At 47.1% G+C, this 21,569-nt stretch overlaps 1 protein-coding gene across 8 annotated transcripts; it reads left to right on the top strand.

The window, feature by feature from the left end:
- The first annotated feature begins 3,215 nt into the window (after positions 1-3,215).
- On the top strand, positions 3,216-18,087 carry dnajb6a (DnaJ heat shock protein family (Hsp40) member B6a). Of its 8 annotated transcripts, none has more exons than XM_080493217.1 (9): positions 3,216-3,413; positions 5,633-5,739; positions 12,388-12,497; positions 12,674-12,739; positions 13,362-13,469; positions 13,562-13,708; positions 13,779-14,049; positions 15,959-16,097; positions 16,267-17,179. In XM_080493217.1, exons 2-8 carry the CDS (start codon positions 5,675-5,677, stop codon positions 16,062-16,064), a joined length of 873 nt encoding a protein of 290 aa, XP_080349343.1. In that variant the 5' UTR covers positions 3,216-3,413; positions 5,633-5,674; the 3' UTR covers positions 16,065-16,097; positions 16,267-17,179. The 8 variants fall into 8 exon arrangements, with proteins under 8 accessions (XP_080349343.1, XP_080349340.1, XP_080349344.1 ...); XM_080493215.1 differs by adding an exon at positions 4,996-5,074 and having other exon boundaries at positions 3,240-3,413; positions 15,959-18,087; XM_080493219.1 differs by lacking the exon at positions 15,959-16,097 and adding an exon at positions 4,996-5,074 and having other exon boundaries at positions 3,240-3,413; positions 17,173-18,081.
- Positions 18,088-21,569: the final 3,482 nt, after the last annotated feature.

Raw genomic sequence — 21,569 nt, 5'->3', positions numbered from 1 at the left:
CCTATCACCAACACATCTCCTCCCCCGTCACCAACACACCTCCCCTATCACCAACACACCTCCCCGTCACCAACACACCTCCCCTATCACCAACACATCTCCTCCCCCGTCACCAACACACCTCCCCTATCACCGACACACCTCCCCGATCACCAACACATCTCCTCCCCCGTCACCAACACACCTCCCCTATCACCAACACACCTCCCCGTCACCAACACACCTCCCCTATCACCAACACATCTCCTCCGTCACCAACACACCTCCCCTATCACCAACACACCTCCTCGTCACCAACACACCTCCCCTATCACCAACACCCCCCCACAGGTCACCAACACAAACCCACACGTCAGCATTACAACCACACGTAACCAACACACCCCCCCTGTGACCAACACACCTCCCCTATCACCAACACCCCCCCACTTGTCACCAACACCCCCCCACATGTCACCAAAACACACCACCAACACAACCCTCACTTAAAAAAACACGTCACTAGCACACCTCCATTCTCCATCGCTCTGTGCTGTGGCTCTAGAGAGAGCATCGCTCCTGGTCCTGGCCCTAGAGGGACGCATCACTCTGTGTCATGGTGTGCCGTTGTTCTTGAGCAGGGGTTCTCAATCCTGGTCCTGGAGGGCCGGTGTCCTGCACGTTCTAGCTCTCCCAGCTTCAGCACACCTCCATGTCTTGATGATGTCATCATCAAGCTTGTGAAAAAGCCAAGAAACGAGGCCTTATTGCATTCAGGTGTGTTGCATCTGGGAGGAACCTAAAACATGCAGGACCAGGACTGAGAACCCCTGTTCTAGAGAGAGCATCACTCTGTCTGGTGGCTCGAGAGAGAGAGACCATTCATCCCTCATTATCCATCTCTCTATCTATCTATCTATCTATCAGTCTATCCCTCCAGTCTCCCAGGCTTCAGTCAAGAATGTAAACCTATTTTTTCCTGTAACAACGACATGGAAGAGTTCTGGTGAAAATCCTCCAACAGAATGATCTGAATTTTTTTTTTTTTTTACTTGATTTTTTTATTGAATATTTTCAGTTGTCACAGTTCCAGTTTCAGGGCAAAGAGATACACAAAATCTGTCCATCTTTCATCAACCAATGTCTCTATTGTCCGGTGGAGGTGGTGTCTTCTTCTGTCCTCTGGGATTCAGTCCATTTGTCCCACTTTTCTTTGAATTGGGACTCCTGTAATCTTAGTCTGTGCGTGAGTCTCTCCATTCCAAATAGTTCCTCAGCCGCACGGAGCCACTGCTCCGGGTCGGCGGCTCCACTGCTCCGGGTCGGCGGTTCACGGGTCGGCGGCTCCCGGGTCGGCGGCTCCACTGCTCCCTGGTCGGCGGCTCCACTGCTCCGGGTCGGCGGCTCCACTGCTCCGGGTCGGCGGCTCCCGGGTCGGCGGCTCCACTGCTCCGGGTCGGCGGCTACACTGCTCCGGGTCGGCGGCTCCACAGCTCCGGGTCGGCGGCTCCACTGCTCCGGGTCGGCGGTTCACGGGTCGGCGGCTCCCGGGTCGGCGGCGCCACTGCTCCCTGGTCGGCGGCGCCACTGCTCCGGGTCGGCGCCTCCACTGCTCCGGGTCGGCGGCTCCCGGGTCGGCGCCTCCACTGCTCCGGGTCGGCGGCTCCACTGCTCCGGGTCAGCGGCTCCACTGCTCCGGGTCGGCGCCTCCACTGCTCCGGGTTGGCGGCTCCACTGCTCCCTGGTCGGCGGTTCCACTGCTCCCTGGTCGGCGGTTCCACTGCTCCGGGTCGGTGGCTCCACTGCTCCCTGGTCGGCGGTTCCACTTTGCTCCACCGTCTGCTCATCACTTCTGGTTTGCTGCTCCTAATATCTTCAACAGATGTTCATCTGTTATTTGGATCCCATCCTGGCTTATGTTTCCCAAATACAGCATCTGGCACGTTTTGGGGAACTGATATCCTAATACTTTTTGCAAACTGCCATATTTGTTCCCAATACACTTGTACTTTGTGACAGAACCAATATGTATGTATATTAATATGTGCAGCAGTGTGTCCACACAGTGTCCAACATGGCTGTTGAGCTGCCACCACTTTGTCCTTGATTTTCCGACTGAACTGGGGCCAAACCCTGGAGCTCGTGGCCGTGCACTGCAATGGACACATGACAGACCATTCCTCTTCTGTTCTTCCTTCATTCAGCTCGCTTACCTCTTTGTCTTTAACATATAGAGGAGCCGTCCCTGTTCCACATCAGACTTTCATATAAAGCTGAGAACACTCTACACTTTGTCCCTCATAAGCTTTCTGAAATATTCCTACTATTCCATTGTCTTTGCCAATCCTAACGCCCGCCTCAAAGTAGTTCTTTAGTTGTAGATATCGATAGCGTTCATTTTCCTTTGGTCCAAATTTGTCCTTTAGTCTCTCAAACCTGTGCAGCTGACCCCGTTCCCTCATCGTGCACGTTGCTGTGATTGCTTTGGTTGCCCGTTGCTTAAGTCCTCCATCTATCGTCCCTGGTTTAAACCTGTGGCCTGTACTACAATGCTGGATATTCTCTTATGGAGGTAACTTCAGGAATAACTCTGGTTTTCTCTTATCTAGGTAACTTCAGGATTAACTCTGATTTTCTCTAATCGAGTTAACTTCAGTAGAGAAAGAGAAAACGAGAGTTAATCCTGAAGTTATCTAGATAAGAGAAAACGAGAGTTAATCCTGAAGTTACCTAGATAAGAGAAAACCAGAGTTAATCCTGAAGTTACCTAGATAAGAGAAAACCAGAGTTAGATTCGAAGTTATCTGGATAAGAGAAAAGCAGAGATAATCCTGAAGTTACCTCCATCTGATGATGATGTCATCATCAAGCTTGTGAAAAAGCCAAGTAACGGGGCCTTATTGCATTCAGGTGTGTTCCATCTGGGAGGAACCTAAAACCTGCACCTCTATTCAGGTTTTGGTGGATAATTCGACCAATTGACTCAGGAGCTACGCTCTATGCTGCCATCTTGGTACGCGCCAACCGGGAGTTCCAGAATGATCAGATTTTTATACCTTTTTTTTTTCAATGTTTCATATTTTGGAATGAAGTTAATCCAGTTTTAACTTTAAATGCAGTCAATGAAAACCCTTGTATTGTTGGTTCTCTTCAGAGGATGAGCTTCATCAGTTGGTTTCTGGGACCCTGGTGCAGCGGCTGGTGTTGTTAAACAGTCTGCATACAGGGGGCGCTGTGAGTCCAGACTGACTGGGCCTCCCGCCGCTGGGGAGAAGAAGAAGAAGCTGGAGCAGCTAAACAACCAGAAGAAGACGGTCGGTTCGGTGAATCTGACAAACGACACATATTTCAACATGAACAGACGCTTTTAGTGTGTGATCCAGTCCAGAACCGAGCCGGAGTGACCGAGGCTTTAGCCGGCTGACCGAGCGACGGTGAGTCCCTTACTGTCCGGAGGTAGCACCGTGAAGCTAAGCTAAGCTAACAGCCGTCACATAAGCTTCTGAGTCGGTGAACTGCTAAAGTCCTTTTATTATTTCATTCTCCTCTGAAGGACCAGCTGGATCCAACAGTTGACATAAATCCTCTACAACACTTTTATTATTATTTTATTTATTATTGTTATTACTGTTTTTAAAAGTTTTTTTACTTCTGCTAATCTGACTGTCTTCTCTGGGTCTGACTGTCTTCTCTGGGTCTGACTGTCTTCTCTGGGTCTTCTCTGGGTCTGACTGTCTTCTCTGGGTCTTCTCTGGGTCTGACTGTCTTCTCTGGGTCTGACTGTCTTCTCTGGGTCTGACTGTCTTCTCTGGGTCCGACTGTGTTCTCTGCCTGTGAAGGTCTTCTCTGGGTCTTCTCTGGGTCTGAAGGTCTTCTGTGTCTGAAAGTGTTCTTTGGGTCTGAAGGTCTTCTCTGACTGTCAAGGTCTTGTCTGGGTCTGAAGGTCTTGTCTGGGTCTGAAGGTCTTGTCTGGGTCTGAAGGTCTTCTCTGGGTCTGAGGGACTTCTCTGGGTCTGAAGGTCTTCTCTGGGTTTCGGGGTCTCAGTCCTCCCTGAGTTCCTGGCCTCAGTCCTCCATGAGGTCCTGGGTTAACCCTATTTAAACTGCTAAAGCTGGAGGAACAGCAGGTTGCCATGTTGGCTGACCTGTCGCCACCAAACTGCTCAAGCCGGAGGAAATACTGGAAACTAGCAGGTTAATGATGGATTTCTCCTCCCTCTGTCTCTCTGTCCCTGTCTGTCTCCTGTGTGTGTGTTGAGCCGAGCCAGTTTCCATCCATAAGGAACGATGTGTATCAGTGATTGACAGGCTTCACTGTCTCTCATGTTTGATGATAATGATCTTCTTCATTTATCTGCAGGAACGTCTCAGTTCCCTGTTGCATCAATGCACCATAAACACCATGTGGTAGAACCGCTCAATGAATGCAATCTTAATGGTGATCAGATTTTGGCTCCAGACGGGTAAGTGTGAGGGTTAGGGGTTAGTGTTAGAACTCCTGTAATGGAGGAAAGAGGACGATGTTGTAGAGCCGATGAACGGGAGTCGGAGGCGGCGTGTTCAGCGAGGAACTCCAAACTTTCTTCTCCATTCAACCAAACGTCTCAGTAACTTTTTTCTTTTCTCTGTGTAACACCAAGATACCTCCCACCACAAACCCCGCCTCTACAAAATAAAGTTCCCCCCCACCCCACAGTAACTGGGTGAATATGAACTTAACAGCACCACAATGTGGAGTTTCCCTCTGAGACGCTCTGCACTGCTGCTAACTTGGCGACTCTCTGTCTAAATCTGGCGACTCTCAGGTCCTGTTGGACACTTTGTTCTTGTGAAAAGCGACTTGCGGCAAACCTAGCGACTCTTTCTGGTGTTACTGGCGACTTTCTAGTGCGTTTGGCGACTCTGAGGTGAAAGCAGGTTTGGTTCTACAGTCACTGGTCAATGAGCAACGGGTCCTGCTGTGAGCCCCTCCCCCGTCCTGAGGTCAGTCTGACTGTCCCTCCCTCCTTCCTGCAGTCAGACCAGAGGACACCCTCACCACACTGCGTCCACACTGAGAAGGGACCGAGCAAGGCAGCCGCTACTTTACTGAGCGGCAAGTCAATATAAACGTTTAATCAATATTTATTGAAGTATATCTAGCTCTTATTGTATTTGATTTATTCCTTGTTTTCAAAAGATTGAGTGCAGTACAACCGTTTGTCATTACTACATTACAAGATATTTTTATATATTTAACAGGAGAGTCTCTTTTTTTAAACATGTTCAATAACTGCTGTTCCAAATTCAGAGACATCATTTTGTAAATAATCAGGATTGCAATATTGCCCCAAATAATGGTGATTATGATGTTTCCCATAATGGAGCAGCCCGACCAGCTGACATGTTGTGACAGCAGTTAATAGTTTAAAGCAGTACCCGGTCAAACGGCTGCTGGTTAGCGTCGTGTGATGAGGATGTGAAACCAGACACGTGTAGCCATACTTTATCTCAGATCGGCAGCCCGACTCGTTCTCATGTGGAATGTTCTGTGTGGAACTGTTGAATAGCAGAACTTATCGCCGCTCTAATAAGTGGAGGATCAGCTCCCACTCCGTCTCTCTACTGTCCTCTGAGAGGACTCACCCCTCTATTCATCTCTTTGCTCTCTCAGGTGCATCGTGCTCACTGACGTCCCTCCTCTCATCCCCTCATCATGGTGGACTACTACCAGGTCTTAGGAGTCCGGAGGGAGGCCTCTGCAGACGACATAAAGAAAGCGTGAGTTGAGAACGTTCCCAACATATTTCAGGCCTTGTTGTTCTTAAAAGATCACATACATGAAAATGGGGGTTAAAGCACATACGGTTCTCTAGTCCCATGGCAACACAGAACATTTCAGAATTCAAGCAAAGCAAATGTTTTCGTATTTCTACTGTAGTACCTGGAGTACCTTCTTCTATGGCTTCATATCTGCGACTCTTCGGCTTCGTTCACACGGTCCATGTCAGGTGGCTCCGATTGGATCTGCTACTGGATGATGTAACGTGATGTGGCAGTAGAGCACGCCACCGCCGGGTTCCCCCCCCAGAGGCACGGAGTCAGGACTGCAGTTCTCCATGATTCTTGTATTAAATTAAATCCAAAACAAACCTATATGTCCCCCAGCAGTGTGTGCACACAGGCTTTTCAGTCTGTCTCCTCCCACCTGTCACCCCGTGTCCCCGGGCAGCTCCTCCTGTATGGACAGACAGGTGAGGCAGCACACCTAGTTCCTATCAGGGGTTTAATCTCCTGCCACACCTAGATATGTGGGCATTCACATATCTAGAGAGGGCATACCAGCCTCAGCCATATGTGGACATGAATCAGATCTGGATGGGACATGAGCCACTCTGACCGCCATGTAACCAGGAGGACATTGCTTCTCAAAGCGTCAACAAATCTGTGACCATCCAGTTTCCTTTGTCACATTAACAGTGAACCTGCGGTACAGAAATGAGGATCCTGGAGGCGACATGACAGGAGGGATTTACAGCAGGTCAGCTGACCAGGACTTCTGGAAGAAATAACTCCCATAATGTGGGACAGCCGGGGGAGGCCGTCTGACTGTCTGGGACAATGAATGGAAAGTTTGTAATGAGCAGCTATGAAGAACATGGAGGGTGTAACACGGTTATGCATCGTGGAACGGAATCGTGGACATGGTAATGAAAGGAGGAGACGAGTGAAGAGGCACAGCCCTTGTGGAAGGAACCGAAAGAACCATTACCAGCCCGTGACTACTTTTCATCACTTCTCCGTTGAGGTACCAAGCACCGAGGAAAGGGTCCCATAAGCCGCTGTTCCACCGCAGTACGTTGCTAAGCGGAGCAGAGTGGGAGGCTACAGTACAGAAAAGAGCACCCAGGACCAACTCTGTCTCACGTCCAACACAGAGAGGACAGTAAAAATGTAGGCAGGGTTGAGAACGACTCGGAGACGCGTCCAGAGAAGAACATGGAAGCTGCTGGAGGTCCAAGTTGTTCTCTGTGACTCAGGTTGAACTTTCTGTTGGTGAACAGCAGCGTCCAGCTCCAGCTAGAGCTCCTCCTCCTGCTCCTGCTAGAGCTCCTCCTCCTCCTCCTCCTGCTGGACCTCCTCCTGCTGCTGGAGCTCCTCCTCCTGCTCCTGCTGGAGCTCCTCCTCCTCCTGAGAGGAGCGTCTGTACCTCGTTAAAAGACGCGGTGTTGTGCAGCGCTGACGTTTCAATAAACCAGTAAACAAATCAACCAGTGAGCAAAGCGGCGTATGTAAACAACAACAGGAGGTTTACCAGGATGAAATATTTAAATATTGATGGTAAGTAGAGAGTAACGATCCTCACGACCAATCAGCAGACGGCTGCGTTGCAGGTCCTCCTCACAGACCTGTTCCTCGCTGCTAGGTACCTCAACGGAGGAGTAGCGGGAAATCGTACCCGGCGGTCGCGGGTTCCTTCCCTATCTTACACAATTTTTCAGTCGGACCGCGGGAAAACCCGCCCTGCGACGCGACAAAGTGCGGTGGAACTGCGCCTATAAGGCGGAACTACAAGTAGGGATGGGGCCGATCTTATCCAGTATCTGGATCGGGTTCTGATACCAAATTAATTCACGGATCAGAAACTTCTGATCCAACCTGCAGAGGGTTCTGATCCATGATCCTCGTCTGCTTTACTGTTGCTGAAATGACTCCACAGTGTACAGCCAGCGAGCAGGCTAGGGAAGTAGCACTGTGCTATCCAACTTTTCATGGCAACATGTTGCTATTTGGATGGATTTTAGGCTCAAAACACCACAAAGCAACACAGCAATGTGGATGTTAGCAAAGCAACACAGCAACGTGGATGTTGGCAAAGCAACGCAGCAACGTGGATGTTGGCAAAGCAACGCAGCAACGTGGATGTTGGCAAAGCAACACAGCAACGTGGATGTTAGCAAAGCCGTAGTCCAGCAGGGCGGCGCTCTGCAGCCAGACCTCAGCGTTTTCAAACTCCAGCTCTCGGAGGAGAACAGCACTGACATCAAAACAATGACCAGCAGCTCCTCCAGGCTGTCAGCAGGCGATTCACACCTCCGTGAAGCTGCGTCCTACTCCACACTAAACTCCCTGAAAATAGTCCCAATGGTTGGAGCTGCTTTAGAGCTGGAAACATTGTGTTGCTGCTGCCTTGCTCAAGAATTTCCCCAGAAATTAATAAAGTCATTCTGAGGTTCTAAAGATAGAACTAGTTTATTATGAGATGATGACGTCACGCAGACCCCCACATTGTTCACATGGAACAAAAATACTTTGTACTGCTTCCTTTTCTGTCCTGATACTAACCTCAAGTTGTGTTTAGAGAGAATACATGTATACATTAGTACATTTCATACTTTACTGTAGAGAGGAGTTTATTACAGCCTCATGTAAAGTCAACAACAATAATGATGATAATAATAATAATATTAAAGCAAACGGCTCCGGTATTGGAATAGTATCGGTATCGGCAGATATCTAAATTCAAGTATCAGGATCGGATTGGAAGTGAAACAACGTGGATCGGTGCTTCCTTAACTGTAACTCAGCCGTCTGCTGATTGGTCAGTGAGGCGTGTCACTCTGGACAAGCAGAAATATTTAAAGAACCCAAACATTTTTGAAAAAAGGCAAAACAAAATAGAGGTATTTTTATTATAAAAAGTTTTTGTCATACTGCCGTAATCCAAGGGCTGCTTGATTATAGAAAACATCATAATCACCATTATTTGGGACAATATTGCAATCCTGATTATTTACACAATGATGTCTTTGAATTTGGCACAGCATTTATTGAACATGTTAAAAAAAAAAAAAAAAAAAAAAAAACTTAAATATATAAAAATATCTTGTAATGAAAAATAAACAGTTGTACTGCACCCAATCTTTTAAAAACAAGAAACAAATAAAATACAATAAGAGATGGATATACTTCAATAAACAAGTCCAACAAAAATATTTTGATAAATTGGTCCAAAATAAAATTGTGGTGTGGAACTTTAATTTGTAGAGGCGGGGTTTCTGGTGGGAGGTAAATTGGTGTTACACAGAGAAAAGAAAAGAGTTACTGAGACGTTTGGTTGAATGGAGAAGAAAGTTTGGAGTTACTCGCCGAACACGCCGCCTCCGACTCCCGTTCATCGGCTCTACAACATCATCCTCTTTCCTCCATTACAGGAGTTCTGAGATCGTCTGGAGCCAAAATCTAATCACCATGAAGAGTTGATCCATTGAGCTGTTCTACGTAGTCCGTTAGTATAACACTACAAAATACAAGTGAAGTTAAGTCCTGATTCTCGACCTCTGCTGATCAAGCTTTCTCAACCTCCTCCATCTTGCTGTGACATCAGAGGAGTAACAGGCTCCAGCAGTAACAGGCTCCAGCAGTACCAGGCGTCAGCAGTAACAGGCTCCAGCAGTACCAGGCGTCAGCAGTAACAGGCTCCAGCAGTAGCAGGGGAAGCACAGACTCGGGTTAGTTAAAGAGGGAGAGAGAGAGAGAGAGAGAGAAGAGAAAGAGAGAATTCTGGCGACGTTCGGTTCTGCAACCCGGTTCTCCACACAGAGATCCCAGTGGGCCTGGAGCTCACTTGGACCTCTGGTTCTGAGGTGGAAAACCCGAGTCCCGGACTTGGTTGGTGCACGTGAACACGCATACACAAACATCTGGGCCACGACGGCTTCATCAGCGGCACATTGAAACACATTGCATGTTAGCTTCACGCTAATCCAACAGTTGCTGCCCAGACAAAAGCTCTTGCTGTCCGGTTGCTGTGCTGGACAGCACCGTCCGTGGCGCTGTGCTGGACAGCACCGTCCGTGGCGCTGTGCCGGACAGCACCGTCCGTGGCGCTGTGCAGTTCTGTGAGGCAGCGGTAACTGGTTGTTACCGGGTCTGAATTCAGCGTTCTAAATTCAGAGGCCTGGCTTCAGTTGTCCAAACTGTCCTGCTCGTCCAGCAGGGTGACGTTGGTTCTGTCCCTTGGGTCCACTTGGTGCTCTCTTTACCGTCCAGAGGCAGCAGAGACGTGTGTCCCTCTTGGTGGTCGGATGAGAAGCAGGGGACAGTTGGTAGGAAAGGAGTCTCACCAAGTTGACTTTTGGAACCCTGTGGTGTCCGGGTCAGGTTCGACCATTACCATTGGTTGTCAACCTGGGGGGTGGAGACTTCCTGGGGTCTTTGCCTTCCTCCCTGCTGTTTTATGTCCTGTTCATTGTTCCTGGTGTTTCCCCTCTGGAGGAGAAACTGCTGGAGGAATTCACTGGAATCTTAAACCCAACACAGGTGTCAGCAGTAACAGGCTCCAGCAGTAACAGGTTCCAGCAGTAACAGGCATCAGCAGTAACAGGTTCCAGCAGTAACAGGCTCCAGCAGTAACAGGTTCCAGCAGTAACAGGCTCAACACAGCAGCGGACACACAGAAAAGTGAAGAAACAGAACTATTTTCTGACATTTCACACGGTTCATCAGTAGTTGAAGACTTTTTAAAGAAGAAGAGAAAGAGAGAGTGATGGAGGTCAGGCCCAACAGATTTGGGGGAACAGTGACGATCAACCCAGCAACTACGGCAAATATTCTGACAATCTGAAGACGAGACGCCAACAACAATCGTCAAGGAGACTGATTGAGTCCATATCAGTTACTGTGGAGACGACAGAATAAAGACTGTAGATCTGATGTGATAACACTTGTTCCACTCACCACTTCCTGAATACACAGTGACTGCACATTGAGCCGCTCGCCTCACAGCCAGAAGGTCTCAGGTATTTCTAATTACAAAAAAAAAGGTCCCGGTTCAAATCCCGGCAGGAGCCTTTCTGTGTGGAGTGTATATGTTCTCTCCTTGTGTGTGTGGGTTTCCTCTGTTATTCCGTTTTACTCCGACAGTCCAAACAGTCTACACCGTAACTCCCTGAGCTACACCCCAGCCTCCATCACCTCCTTCTGAGCTACACCCCCGGCCTCCATCAGCTCCCCCTGAGCTACACCCCTGGCCTCCATCACCTCCCCCAGCACTGCGCTGTGTGGCTGCTGAAGACGGTCCATTTGGTGAAGAAATTTCCTGTCGGAGGACTAATGAGGGACTTTTAATAAATTAACTCTGCCATCAATCTGTCCTGTGTAATGAATGTCTGCTCCACCAAGCCTACACCGTAGATATACGCTAGTAGATCCTTCAATATGTGTAGCCTCTATTCTACACGATATAGGAGATGATTTACTAGAGTATGTCTATTGTGTAGACATACTACACCATCTTAGTATAGACCTACTATACTGTATGTAAGTATTAGATCATTCTGTGTTGAAACCCCCCCCACCCCCCCAAAAAAAGAAGAAAAAAAAATAGCATTCCTTGCGGACCGAGAGGAAGCATTCCTCCTGCTACGTCACTTCCCCATTCCTCTCCCATCTCCGACCTTCCGGGGAGGATTAGCTTGTCAACTTCAAAATTCAAAAATGGGTAAATTTAGGAGGCAGCTGATGGAAGGCAATTATGCCTTTCACTGTTATTTTTGACGGCGAACGTAATTAAATCAACATGGAATATGGTGTCACAAGCACTTTGAATATCTCCTTGCAGTATAAACCCTCCATAGTTGTTCTCATCTGCTGCTTTGTTTTCACTGGTTGTTTACTGAACTGTTTTTTTTAAATATGTCGCTCCACTGCCCCCTGGTGTTCAGACGAGGTGCAGACACTCATCTCAGTAACAGGAGGGGCGGAGCTTGAACAGGAGCTGCCCTGCCTTAAGACGGAGCCCTGCATTAAGACTGAGCTCGGCGTTAAGATGGAGCCCTGCCTTAAGACGGAGCTCAGCCTTAAGACGGAGCTCAGCGTTAAGACGGAGCCCTGTGTTAAGACGGAGCCCTGCCTTAAGACGGAGCTCAGCAGGCCACTAGTCTTTCAACCCCTCCCCCTTGGCAGGGTGCTTCAGTCCATCAGGACCAGAATACATCCATCCATCCATCTTCTCCCTCTTATCCATTCCCGGGTGGTGGTGTTGTCAGTCTGAGCACCGTCACCCAGATCACATTGACCCATTAAGAACCTTCCTGCAGGTGGAGAGCCCACAGGAAGGGTGGTGCCTGGTGTGGGACATGAACCCTCTACCTTGAGATTGAGAGTCTCATGCTCTACCTACTGAGCTGGACGGGGGACATGAACCCTCTACCTTGAGACTGAGAGTCTCATGCTCTACCTACTGAGCTGGCCGAGGACCAGAACCTCACGTCACAAAAGCTGTTTCTCCCGTCTGCTACCAACCTCCTGAACCAGGCCCAGAACCCCCTGACTCTGGTCTTATCAGGACTTCAGTTGCTCAGCCAGACCTCCTGAAGCTGAATGTTTACCACGGGTCCTAAAGGTGTTCCTGGTGTCCCTGTGCAGGTACCGGAAGCTGGCCCTGCGGTGGCATCCTGACAAGAACCCCGACGGCAAGGAGGAGGCAGAGAAAAAGTTCAAGGAGCTGTCGGAGGCGTACGAAGTCCTGTCAGACGGTGCGTATCAGTGTCTGACTGTAACAGGGCTGCTGTTACAGTCAGATGGTGTGTATCAGCGTCTGGCTGTAACAGGGCTGCTTCCTGAGCTTCAACCCTGTTACAGTCAGACCCTGTTACAGTCGGATGGTGTGTATCCCACTCTGCTCTCACCTCTGCTCACGTTGCTCCTGCAGCCAACAAGCGGAGCGTCTACGATCGGTACGGGAAAGAGGGGCTGACAGGAAACAACGCAGGAAGAGGTTGGTGGTTTTTATTTTTCATTACAAGGAAAACATCAGCTATGTTAATTTATCAGGGAATCCAGTGTCAGTCCTCTAAAACGTCAATGTTTATCATGAATTTGCAAAAGAAGTATTTTGATGTACTTCTATATAGCAGTGTCCAGGTGGAATAAGGCTGTGGCACTACATGAACCTTTGAACTCTTGGGCAACCTGCTGTGTATTTGCTTTCCATGTTCTACTGCAGCAACGTGTCTTCAGCAACACATGAAAAAACTTCACACAGCCCAGCTTGTGAAAGAAACGTTTGTTAATGGATACTAATGAAATACTGTGTTCTGTGCAGCAATGAAAAACTGCGTTCTGAGCAATGATAAAGTACTGTCTTTTGAGTAGTAAACAGTGCAATGTCTGTACAGTTTTATGTGTTTGTTTGAGCTGCTGAGGCTCAGTGGGTCGAGCTGGTCGTCTCAATCAGAAGGTTGCATGTTCCATTCCCCTTCCACATGTCAAAGTGTCCAAGAGTAAAACTCCCAAAGATGGACTGAATGAATGAGAGAATGAATGAGCGATGGGGACTGCCCTCGCTGCGGAGCCACAAGCTGTAAGTTAAATTCTGTCATGTGACTTTGCTGTTTCAGGACATTTTCACAACGGCGATCATTTCCACCAACAGTTCACGTTCCGTAACCCAGAAGACGTCTTCAGGGAATTCTTCGGGGGCAGAGACCCTTTCGTCGATCTGTTCGGTGAGATGAAAAGTGACAGAGTTGCTCCAATAGTAAGGCTCATGCTCATGTTGCTGCTCCTCTGTGGTGTGTTTAACCCCGCCCCCTGCCAGGTGCTGATCCATTCAGTGAGGATCCGTTCTTCGGCGGTGGCCGGCGGCACCAAAGCCGGGCGGGTCGCAGTCGAACTGGGGGCTCATTTTATGGAGGGTTTGTTGGGTTTCCTCCCTTCGGCGCTGGTTTCACACCGTTTGATCCAGGTAAGCAGTACAGTAACTGCTAAATGCTACGCCTCTTCTGTCAGTCTGACTCCTTGTGCTGTTATCTCAGGCTTCGGCTCCTTCAGCTCCATGAGCCCCATGGGTCACATGGGTCACATGGGTCACATGGCTCACATGGGTCACATGGGTCACATGGGTCACATGGGTCACATGACAACCATGGGCAGTCTAGGAGGTCCAGGGTTCACATCGTTCTCTTCAACCTCGTTTGGAGGGGGAGGAGGAGGAGGAGGAGGAGGAGGAGGAGGAAGTACAGGAAACTTCCGCTCTGTCTCCACATCCAGCAAGATCATCAATGGCAGGAAGATCACCACTAAAAGGTACTTTTTTAATCATTCTGCATATTTAGTACTTTCTCAAAGGTGTATTTCAAAACACACTGGAACGGCTGATTAAAAACACAAAACAAAGAAAGAACAGACAGGAGCCCCTGTCCCAGCAGGTATATACTGTACATATACATATAGAATTCTGACCCTGCGGGACACTTTTCTATATAAAATTGACTTTTCTAGACATAACATTTTGTCCCCTAATATGGAACTTTAACTTTTGCTAACAAGAATGTTCTAATGTAGATATTTAATATAAATATTACTTGTTACATGTATTACTTGATCTTCCCTTACATATATACAATTTCTAAATAAGCCACTACTGAATCCTATCACATACACAGAAATTAAGTTTACAAGTCTGTGTATACAAAATAGAAATCCAAACTTTTTAAAAATGAATTCCTAAAATGACATTTCAAGACTAAACAATGCTAAAGCTTTATTACTTGGATTACACATGTGAGAGGTACATTTTTATTGTTTTTATGCATTAAGGTGTTGAGACAAAGGTCACGTTTCCATGGAGCGGGTCAGAATTCTATAATAGCAAAGTGACCCGCCTGCCTGCTCCTGTTCACCTCCGGGGTTTTACCCACTTCTGCAGGGGTTTTACCCACTGCTGCAGGGGTTTTACCTCTTGCTGCAGGGGTTTTACCCACTGCTGCAGGGGTTTTACCCACTGCTGCTGGGGTTTTACCCACTGCTGCAGGGGTTTTACCTCTTGCTGCTGGGGTTTTACCTGCTGCTGCAGGGGTTTTACCTCTTGCTGCAGGGGTTTTACCCACTGCTGCAGGGGTTTTACCTCTTGCTGCTGGGGTTTTACCCACTGCTGCAGGGGTTTTACCTCTTGCTGGAGGGGTTTTACCTCTTGCTGCAGGGGTTTTACCTCTTGCTGCAGGGGTTTTACCCACTGCTGCTGGGGTTTTACCTCTTGCTGCAGGGGTTTTACCCACTTCTGCAGGGGTTTTACCCACTGCTGCAGGGGTTTTACCTCTTGCTGCAGGGGTTTTACCCACTGCTGCTGGGGTTTTACCCACTGCTGCTGGGGTTTTACCCACTGCTGCAGGGGTTTTACCCACTGCTGCTGGGGTTTTACCCACTGCTGCAGGGGTTTTACCTCTTGCTGCTGGGGTTTTACCTGCTGCTGCAGGGGTTTTACCTCTTGCTGCAGGGGTTTTACCCACTGCTGCAGGGGTTTTACCTCTTGCTGCAGGGGTTTTACCTCTTGCTGCTGGGGTTTTACCCACTGCTGCAGGGGTTTTACCTCTTGCTGGAGGGGTTTTACCTCTTGCTGCAGGGGTTTTACCTCTTGCTGCAGGGGTTTTACCCACTGCTGCTGGGGTTTTACCTCTTGCTGCTGGGGTTTTACCCACTGCTGCAGGGGTTTTACCTCTTGCTGGAGGGGTTTTACCTCTTGCTGCAGGGGTTTTACCCACTGCTGCAGGGGTTTTACCTCTTGCTGCAGGGGTTTTACCTGCTGCTGCAGGGGTTTTACCTCTTGCTGCAGGGGTTTTACCTGCTGCTGCAGGGGTTTTACCTCTTGCTGCAGGGGTTTTACCTCTTGCTGCTGGGGTTTTACCCACTACTGCAGGGGTTTTACCTCTTGCTGCAGGGGTTTTACCCGCTGCTGCAGGGGTTTTACCCACTGCTGCTGGGGTTTTACCTCTTGCTGCAGGGGTTTTACCTCTTGCTGCAGGGGTTTTACCCGCTGCTGCAGGGGTTTTACTCTCTGAACGCTCTTGTTCCTCAAACATTAAATTTCTGTTCAACACAAGAAACTGTGAGTTGAATTCAGATCTTATGTCTGGATTCCATGTTTGCCTGCATGGCACACATCCTGGACATTTGCTGTGTCCTGTAGCTCTCAGCAGCGCAGTGTTTTGTCCTGCAGGGTGATGGAGAACGGTCAGGAGCGGGTGGAGGTAGAGGAGGACGGACGTCTGCGCTCCTTAACCATCAACGGCAAAGAGCAGCTGCTGAGGCTGGAGCACAAGTGAAGAGAAGCACAAAGCTGAGCTCCTCAGAGCCTCGTCTCCTCGTCCTCCTCGTCTCCTTGTCCTCCTCATCATCTTTGTCATCCTCGTCTCCTCGTCCTCCTCATCATCTTTGTCATCCTCGTCTCCTCATCTTTGTCATCCTCGTCTCCTCGACCTGTCGTCCTCCTCTTCTCCCAGTCTACTCGTCATCCTCGTCTCCCAGTCTCCTCGTCCTCCTCGTCTCCTTGTCCTCCTCATCATCTTTGTCATCCTCGTCTCCTCGTCCTCATCATCTTTGTCGTCCTCGTCTCCCAGTCTCCTCGTCTCCTTGTCATCCTCGTCTCCTCGTCTCCTTGTCATCCTCGTCTCCTCGTCATCCTCGTCTCCTCATCCTGTCATCATCCTTGTCTCCTCGTCATCCCCGTCCTTGTCCTCCTCGTCTTCTAGTCTCGTCTTCATCCTCGTCTCCTCGTCCTCCTCATCTCGTCCTCGTCCTCCTCATCTTGTCCTCGTCCTCCTCGTCTTCTAGTCTCGTCTTCATCTTCGTCTTCCTCATCTCCCTGTCTCCTCCTCGTCCTCGTCCCGCCCCTGCTGAGCCGCTGGATGTGGACTCTTCTATGCATCTGGTTTTGGTTTGATGTTTCTGGCTTGATGTTTCTGAGTTGGAGCTGTCGTGCTGTTTTGGCTCAGGGTGTTTTTCTTTTCGTCGTTGGGACCACAGTGATGTTCTGATGTCAGCTGACCTCTTCCACTCACTTCCTGTTTGCACTCCGCCATGTCCGTCTGTGTGCGGCCGCACGCCGTCCTCACAAGACTAGAGAAACATCCATGTTGATTTAAAAAGGAAGTGGGCGTTTCCCTTCCTTCGCCCTGTTAATGTGTCCAATGTCTTCTTAGTCACTTTTCTTTTTTTAATCTTGAAATAAAACTGCTGGTAGAATGAGTTATGCAATTTTATATGTACTAATAGCTGTCTTTTTGTTTATTTAAATAAGCATGTTGAGTCTTAATGTTAAAGCTGCATTATAAAGCGCACAGGATGGAGGCATTCTGTAAATGACAAATGAAGAGACCATGAGTTTTGTGAACTTTGTAAGCCAATAAATCTTGAGTTTTGTCCTGTTTTCAGGATGCTGAAATATTGAGCTCTGCTTTCTTCATGATGAAGGTTTTCTGCACTGGTGACACCAACATTCATTTCCTGGAATGTGTGGAATGAGCATTACCAGTTTGTGAACATTTAAACAAACTGCAAACAGACTTCAATATGAAGAGACACCGAACAGGACGCCACAAACTCAACTCACAACTTCACAGGTTAGAGCGACGGGACCGTCGGGCAATATGAGGCGATGCTAAGGGGATGTGGCTTCCAGGGGTCGCCTGAACATCTTAAACATTCACCTTCAATAAAATTACATTAAAGTGTTTATTAATGGAAAAGAACCACATATTATTGTGACAATATTATCATTACTCACATGCTTTTCAAAGTTTCACTGTAATGACAGTGGAGTTGTAACTAATCTAATCTGTACATCAGAAAAGTAGATTGTATATTACTCCTGTCCAGTAGACAACATGTCTTGTTTTTCTATATTTTCCAGGTTGTTTCTGTTCATGATGTAACAGCAGTAATACTTCTCTTCACTCCTCAGACGTGCATTTCAGATATTAACGTTCTGCGTGTGCAAATGTTTGGCCATCAGCAATACTACAACAATAAAAGTAGTTGTACATACATATTTTATATAGCTTTGTATATAGTTATTTGGATTAGTTTTGTATATAGTTATTACATCATGTAAATGTAAGTTATGTAGTTATTGTTTGCAAAATGGGTGTTTAGTTTGATGTTGATTGTTGTATTGATGATTTATTACTTTCATCATTGATTGTCTTATTTCCAGGAGTTTTATTGGATGTAAAGGTGTTTTAGTTTGAAGGTGTTTCTAATGTACCTCCCAGTGTTTTAATATCCATTAGTAATTAGTTCAGCATTTGGACTGAGTCACTGATCTATTAAAGACAATGCTCAGAACACTTCTGTTGTGTGTGTGTGTGTGTGTGTGTGTGTGTGTGTGTGTGTGTGTGTGTGTGTGTGTGTGTGTGTGTGTGTGTGTGTGTGTGTGTGTGTGTGTGTCAGCCAGTGTAAATGTCCTGTGGCGATGGAAGCTGCTGCTGAGATGTTGAGCTGGAGTTTGTGTGTCTCCATCTACAATGAGAAAAGTTAATAAGAAACACTAAGTGAACTGTGCATGTAGACAGTGGAGCAGTGACGATTTAGTATTATTAGTTTATTTAAAGGGCCAGTGCAGTTCCATAAAGCACATGATTACACCTGGTTAAAAAAGCCCGAATGAACCGGAAGGCTAGTTTCCATCTGGAGTCCCCTGGCCAGGATGTAAAAAAGGCAATGAAATTACATTTAAAAGTGAGCAGTCAAGAGTAAAAAAGAAATTTAAAAACAACACAATACATGTACAATATAATACAAAATACATATGCAAACTAACTACAATTAAGAAAACATCCAACATCCCAACAGGCTTATCTTTTAGTGTTGATAAGCTCCATTCTCAGTTCCTCTGTGAAGGCCTTGTATGTTGTGAGCAGTGGAACCTCCTCAGGTACTGAGTTCCTCAGGTACTGAGTTCCACACACTTGCACTTCTTACTGACCAGGCCGACGCAGTACTTTATAGGTCACTTTGTACTCTGCAAATGTGTGAAGACTGTCCCAATTTAAAATACTGTATTTTATTTTTAAATTGCACAGTGATGATAGTGCCGAGATTTTTTATCCATAACTTTAACTGCTTGTTTATACAAGGTTTCCAATGGGTTTTTTGAACTCTGACTAGCCTGGGACCAGCTGGTTAGGCAATAGTTAAACTGAAGACCATCCAATGCCAGGACATTTTAGACTTCAGTTGACATTTCATTTCAAATTGCATGAAAATTTCTGCGATTTAACTTGATTTTTTTGCCAATATGGGCTTTAAAGGAAAGCTCTGGATCTGTTATTGTCCTGAGATATTTATATTGGCTGACAATTTGTATTTTTTCTCCATTAACATGTATTTTTCGGGGTCAGGTGGTACTCTATTTGTTTTAGTGAAATACATGCCTACAGTTTTAGAAACGTTTAGCTGAACACAGCAGGACATTGTTCTAATGAGTGTCTTTGGTGTGACCGTGAACAAAGAACACTGTGTCGTCTGCATACATGAAGCATTCAGCTTCAGGACAAACAGTGGGCCCATCATTAATAGAAAGACTAAATCAAAGGGGGCCTAATATTGGCCCCTGAGGGACTCCGGAGGTCAGATCTGCAGTGTTAACTGATACAGATGTGTTCCATGAGAGAAGTTACATTTTGAGAGCTTGGGAAGAAGAACAGAATGATTTACTGAGGTCCAAAAACACCACCCTACAACTCCACCCTGATGGAGAAAGAATTCTATTTTCTCAATAAAGAGGCATGTAGCCATTTGGGTGAAGTGCTTGGATCTGAAGCCAAACTGCATGGCGTGGAGAGAGGCGGAGCTGCTGGTTAGGTGATGGACAATCTGCTGCGCCACCCATTTTTCTGCCATTTTGGAAATGGGTGGAGGAATGCTCATTGGACGGTGGTTATGCAGAGAAGCTGAGTCACCGGATTTAAAGACGGGGAACAAGAGCAGATTTCAGGCCTTTGGAAAGTGAAAGATGAATGATTGAGGCAATAGGAGTGGTGAGAGCTGAACCTCGATCTTTGAGCCTGGTGGGGTCTCTTCTGGTGGGGTCCTTCTGGTGGGGTCCCTTCTGGTGGGGTCCTTCTGGTGGGGTCCTTCTGGTGGGGTCCCTTCTGGTGGGGTCCTTCTGGTGGGGTCCCTTCTGGTGGGTCCCTTCTGGTGGGGTCCCTTCCGGAAACATCCTTTGCTTCAGATGGTTTGAGTGGTGGGATGAAATCCATACCTTTGGTAATATTTGTAATGGTGAAGAACTGCGTTGCAGACAATGCAGGGTACCCCGTCTGTGTTTTACTGCTGGGTACCCCGTCTGTGTTTTACTGCAGGGTACCACGTCTGTGTTTCACTGCAGGGTACCCCGTCTGTGTTTTACTGCAGGGTACCACGTCTGTGTTTCACTGCAGGGTACCCCGTCTGTGTTTTACTGCAGGGTACCACGTCTGTGTTTTACTGCAGGGTACCCCATCTGTGTTTTACTGTAAACGTATCAGAAATGTCTGACACAGACTCAATGAAGTACTTGTTGGGAGCGTCACTTGAGGTTCTGTCAAGATATTTCATTGAATTGAGTTTGCATTAGTTTTGTTTTTTAGTTTTTTAATATAATTCCAGGTTGTTTTAGAATTCCCCCTTGCACTATTCAAGGCAGTAATGAAAAAGTCAGCTTTAGAGTTTCTTATTTCTTTCACTATTTCTCACCGAAACAAATTGGTGTCTGTCGTGTCCTAATTTGACTGACAACTTCAGAGTGATCTCCTTCTTTCATGAGTTTCACAATAAGTTTGTTTAACCAAGGAATGCTATTCTTTCTCGCTTTTAGTTGAATTGTCAGTGTAAATTGTGTAATAACTTGTACTTTGTTGGCCACATTAGAACAATCCATATCTAAATGTTTGCCGGTGAGCAATTCATCCCAGTTTACGTCTTTGACAGGATCTTTGAAGTTTTGTTCTTCCTGTTTTGGTATCCAATGCAGTTCAGTGGGGGCCGAGGCTCTGAAGTGCTTTTTATTTCATTTCCTTGTGACCATTATAAGATTGTGATCAGACATTCCTGTGAGCGTATTGTAGGACTGGCCTATTAGTAAGAATGAAATCAATCTGGGTGCTGGTGGAGTTTGTAGTTCTTGTCGGGCCATTAATTACCTGAGTCATATCCAGATCATCCAGAACCTTCTTCTATTGTTTCCTAACTTTAACTTCCCAACTAACATTTTAGTCCCATTATTATCGCCTCTTTTGCAAGATTGAGTTGTTTCAATAAAATGTCCAGCTTTTCAAACAAATCCACCTTTGAAGAAGGAGAATAAATAACTACAAGAATAAAAGACATTTGCTGTGACAAGGAAACCGTTAGTCCAAAGAATTCTACTCCATTCTCATCTGGGACATGTATTTCATTACAAGGACAAGTGTCCTCCTCCTGTGGAACCCTGTCTGTCTTTTCTAAAAATGTTAGGACCAGGTACAGATAGTGTTGCTGGAGGCAAAGAGTGACGAAGACATGTCTCAGATAGGCAAAGGACGTCGATATTAGAGTCAGTGAGAAGGTGATGGAGCTGATCACTTCTTCTTACAATACTTCTATATTTAAGTGTGCACAAAGAATGCCTTTTGGTTTGTAGGTTGAATCCCATATTAGTTTGGAGTCATTAACGGTTTGATACACCCTGAATGTCCGGTGTTTTAATTTTGCGGGATTTGGCAGCTTCCTGTTTCTTTTATTGGCAATGTTTGCATGTGGCTTTACATTGCTCGCTTCCACATCAGCCAAAACACCTCCACCTACTGTTG

This window comes from Lipophrys pholis, assembly GCF_963383615.2.
Source record: "Lipophrys pholis genome assembly, chromosome: 1".
Taxonomy (NCBI): Eukaryota; Metazoa; Chordata; class Actinopteri; order Blenniiformes; family Blenniidae; genus Lipophrys; species Lipophrys pholis.
This window is presented reverse-complemented; position numbering and strand designations above follow the sequence as displayed.

What these genes read in the sequence shown, in the direction of transcription:
- dnajb6a (XM_080493212.1), top strand. Translation starts at nt 5,675, where the DNA reads ATGGTGGACTACTACCAGGTCTTAGGAGTCCGGAGGGAGGCCTCTGCA. An exon ending in GCAGACGACATAAAGAAAGC is followed by an intron (nt 5,740 to 12,387) that starts GTGAGTTGAGAA and finishes GTCCCTGTGCAG; the next exon opens with GTACCGGAAGCTGGCCCTGC. An exon ending in AGGAAACAACGCAGGAAGAG is followed by an intron (nt 12,740 to 13,361) that starts GTTGGTGGTTTT and finishes TTGCTGTTTCAG; the next exon opens with GACATTTTCACAACGGCGAT.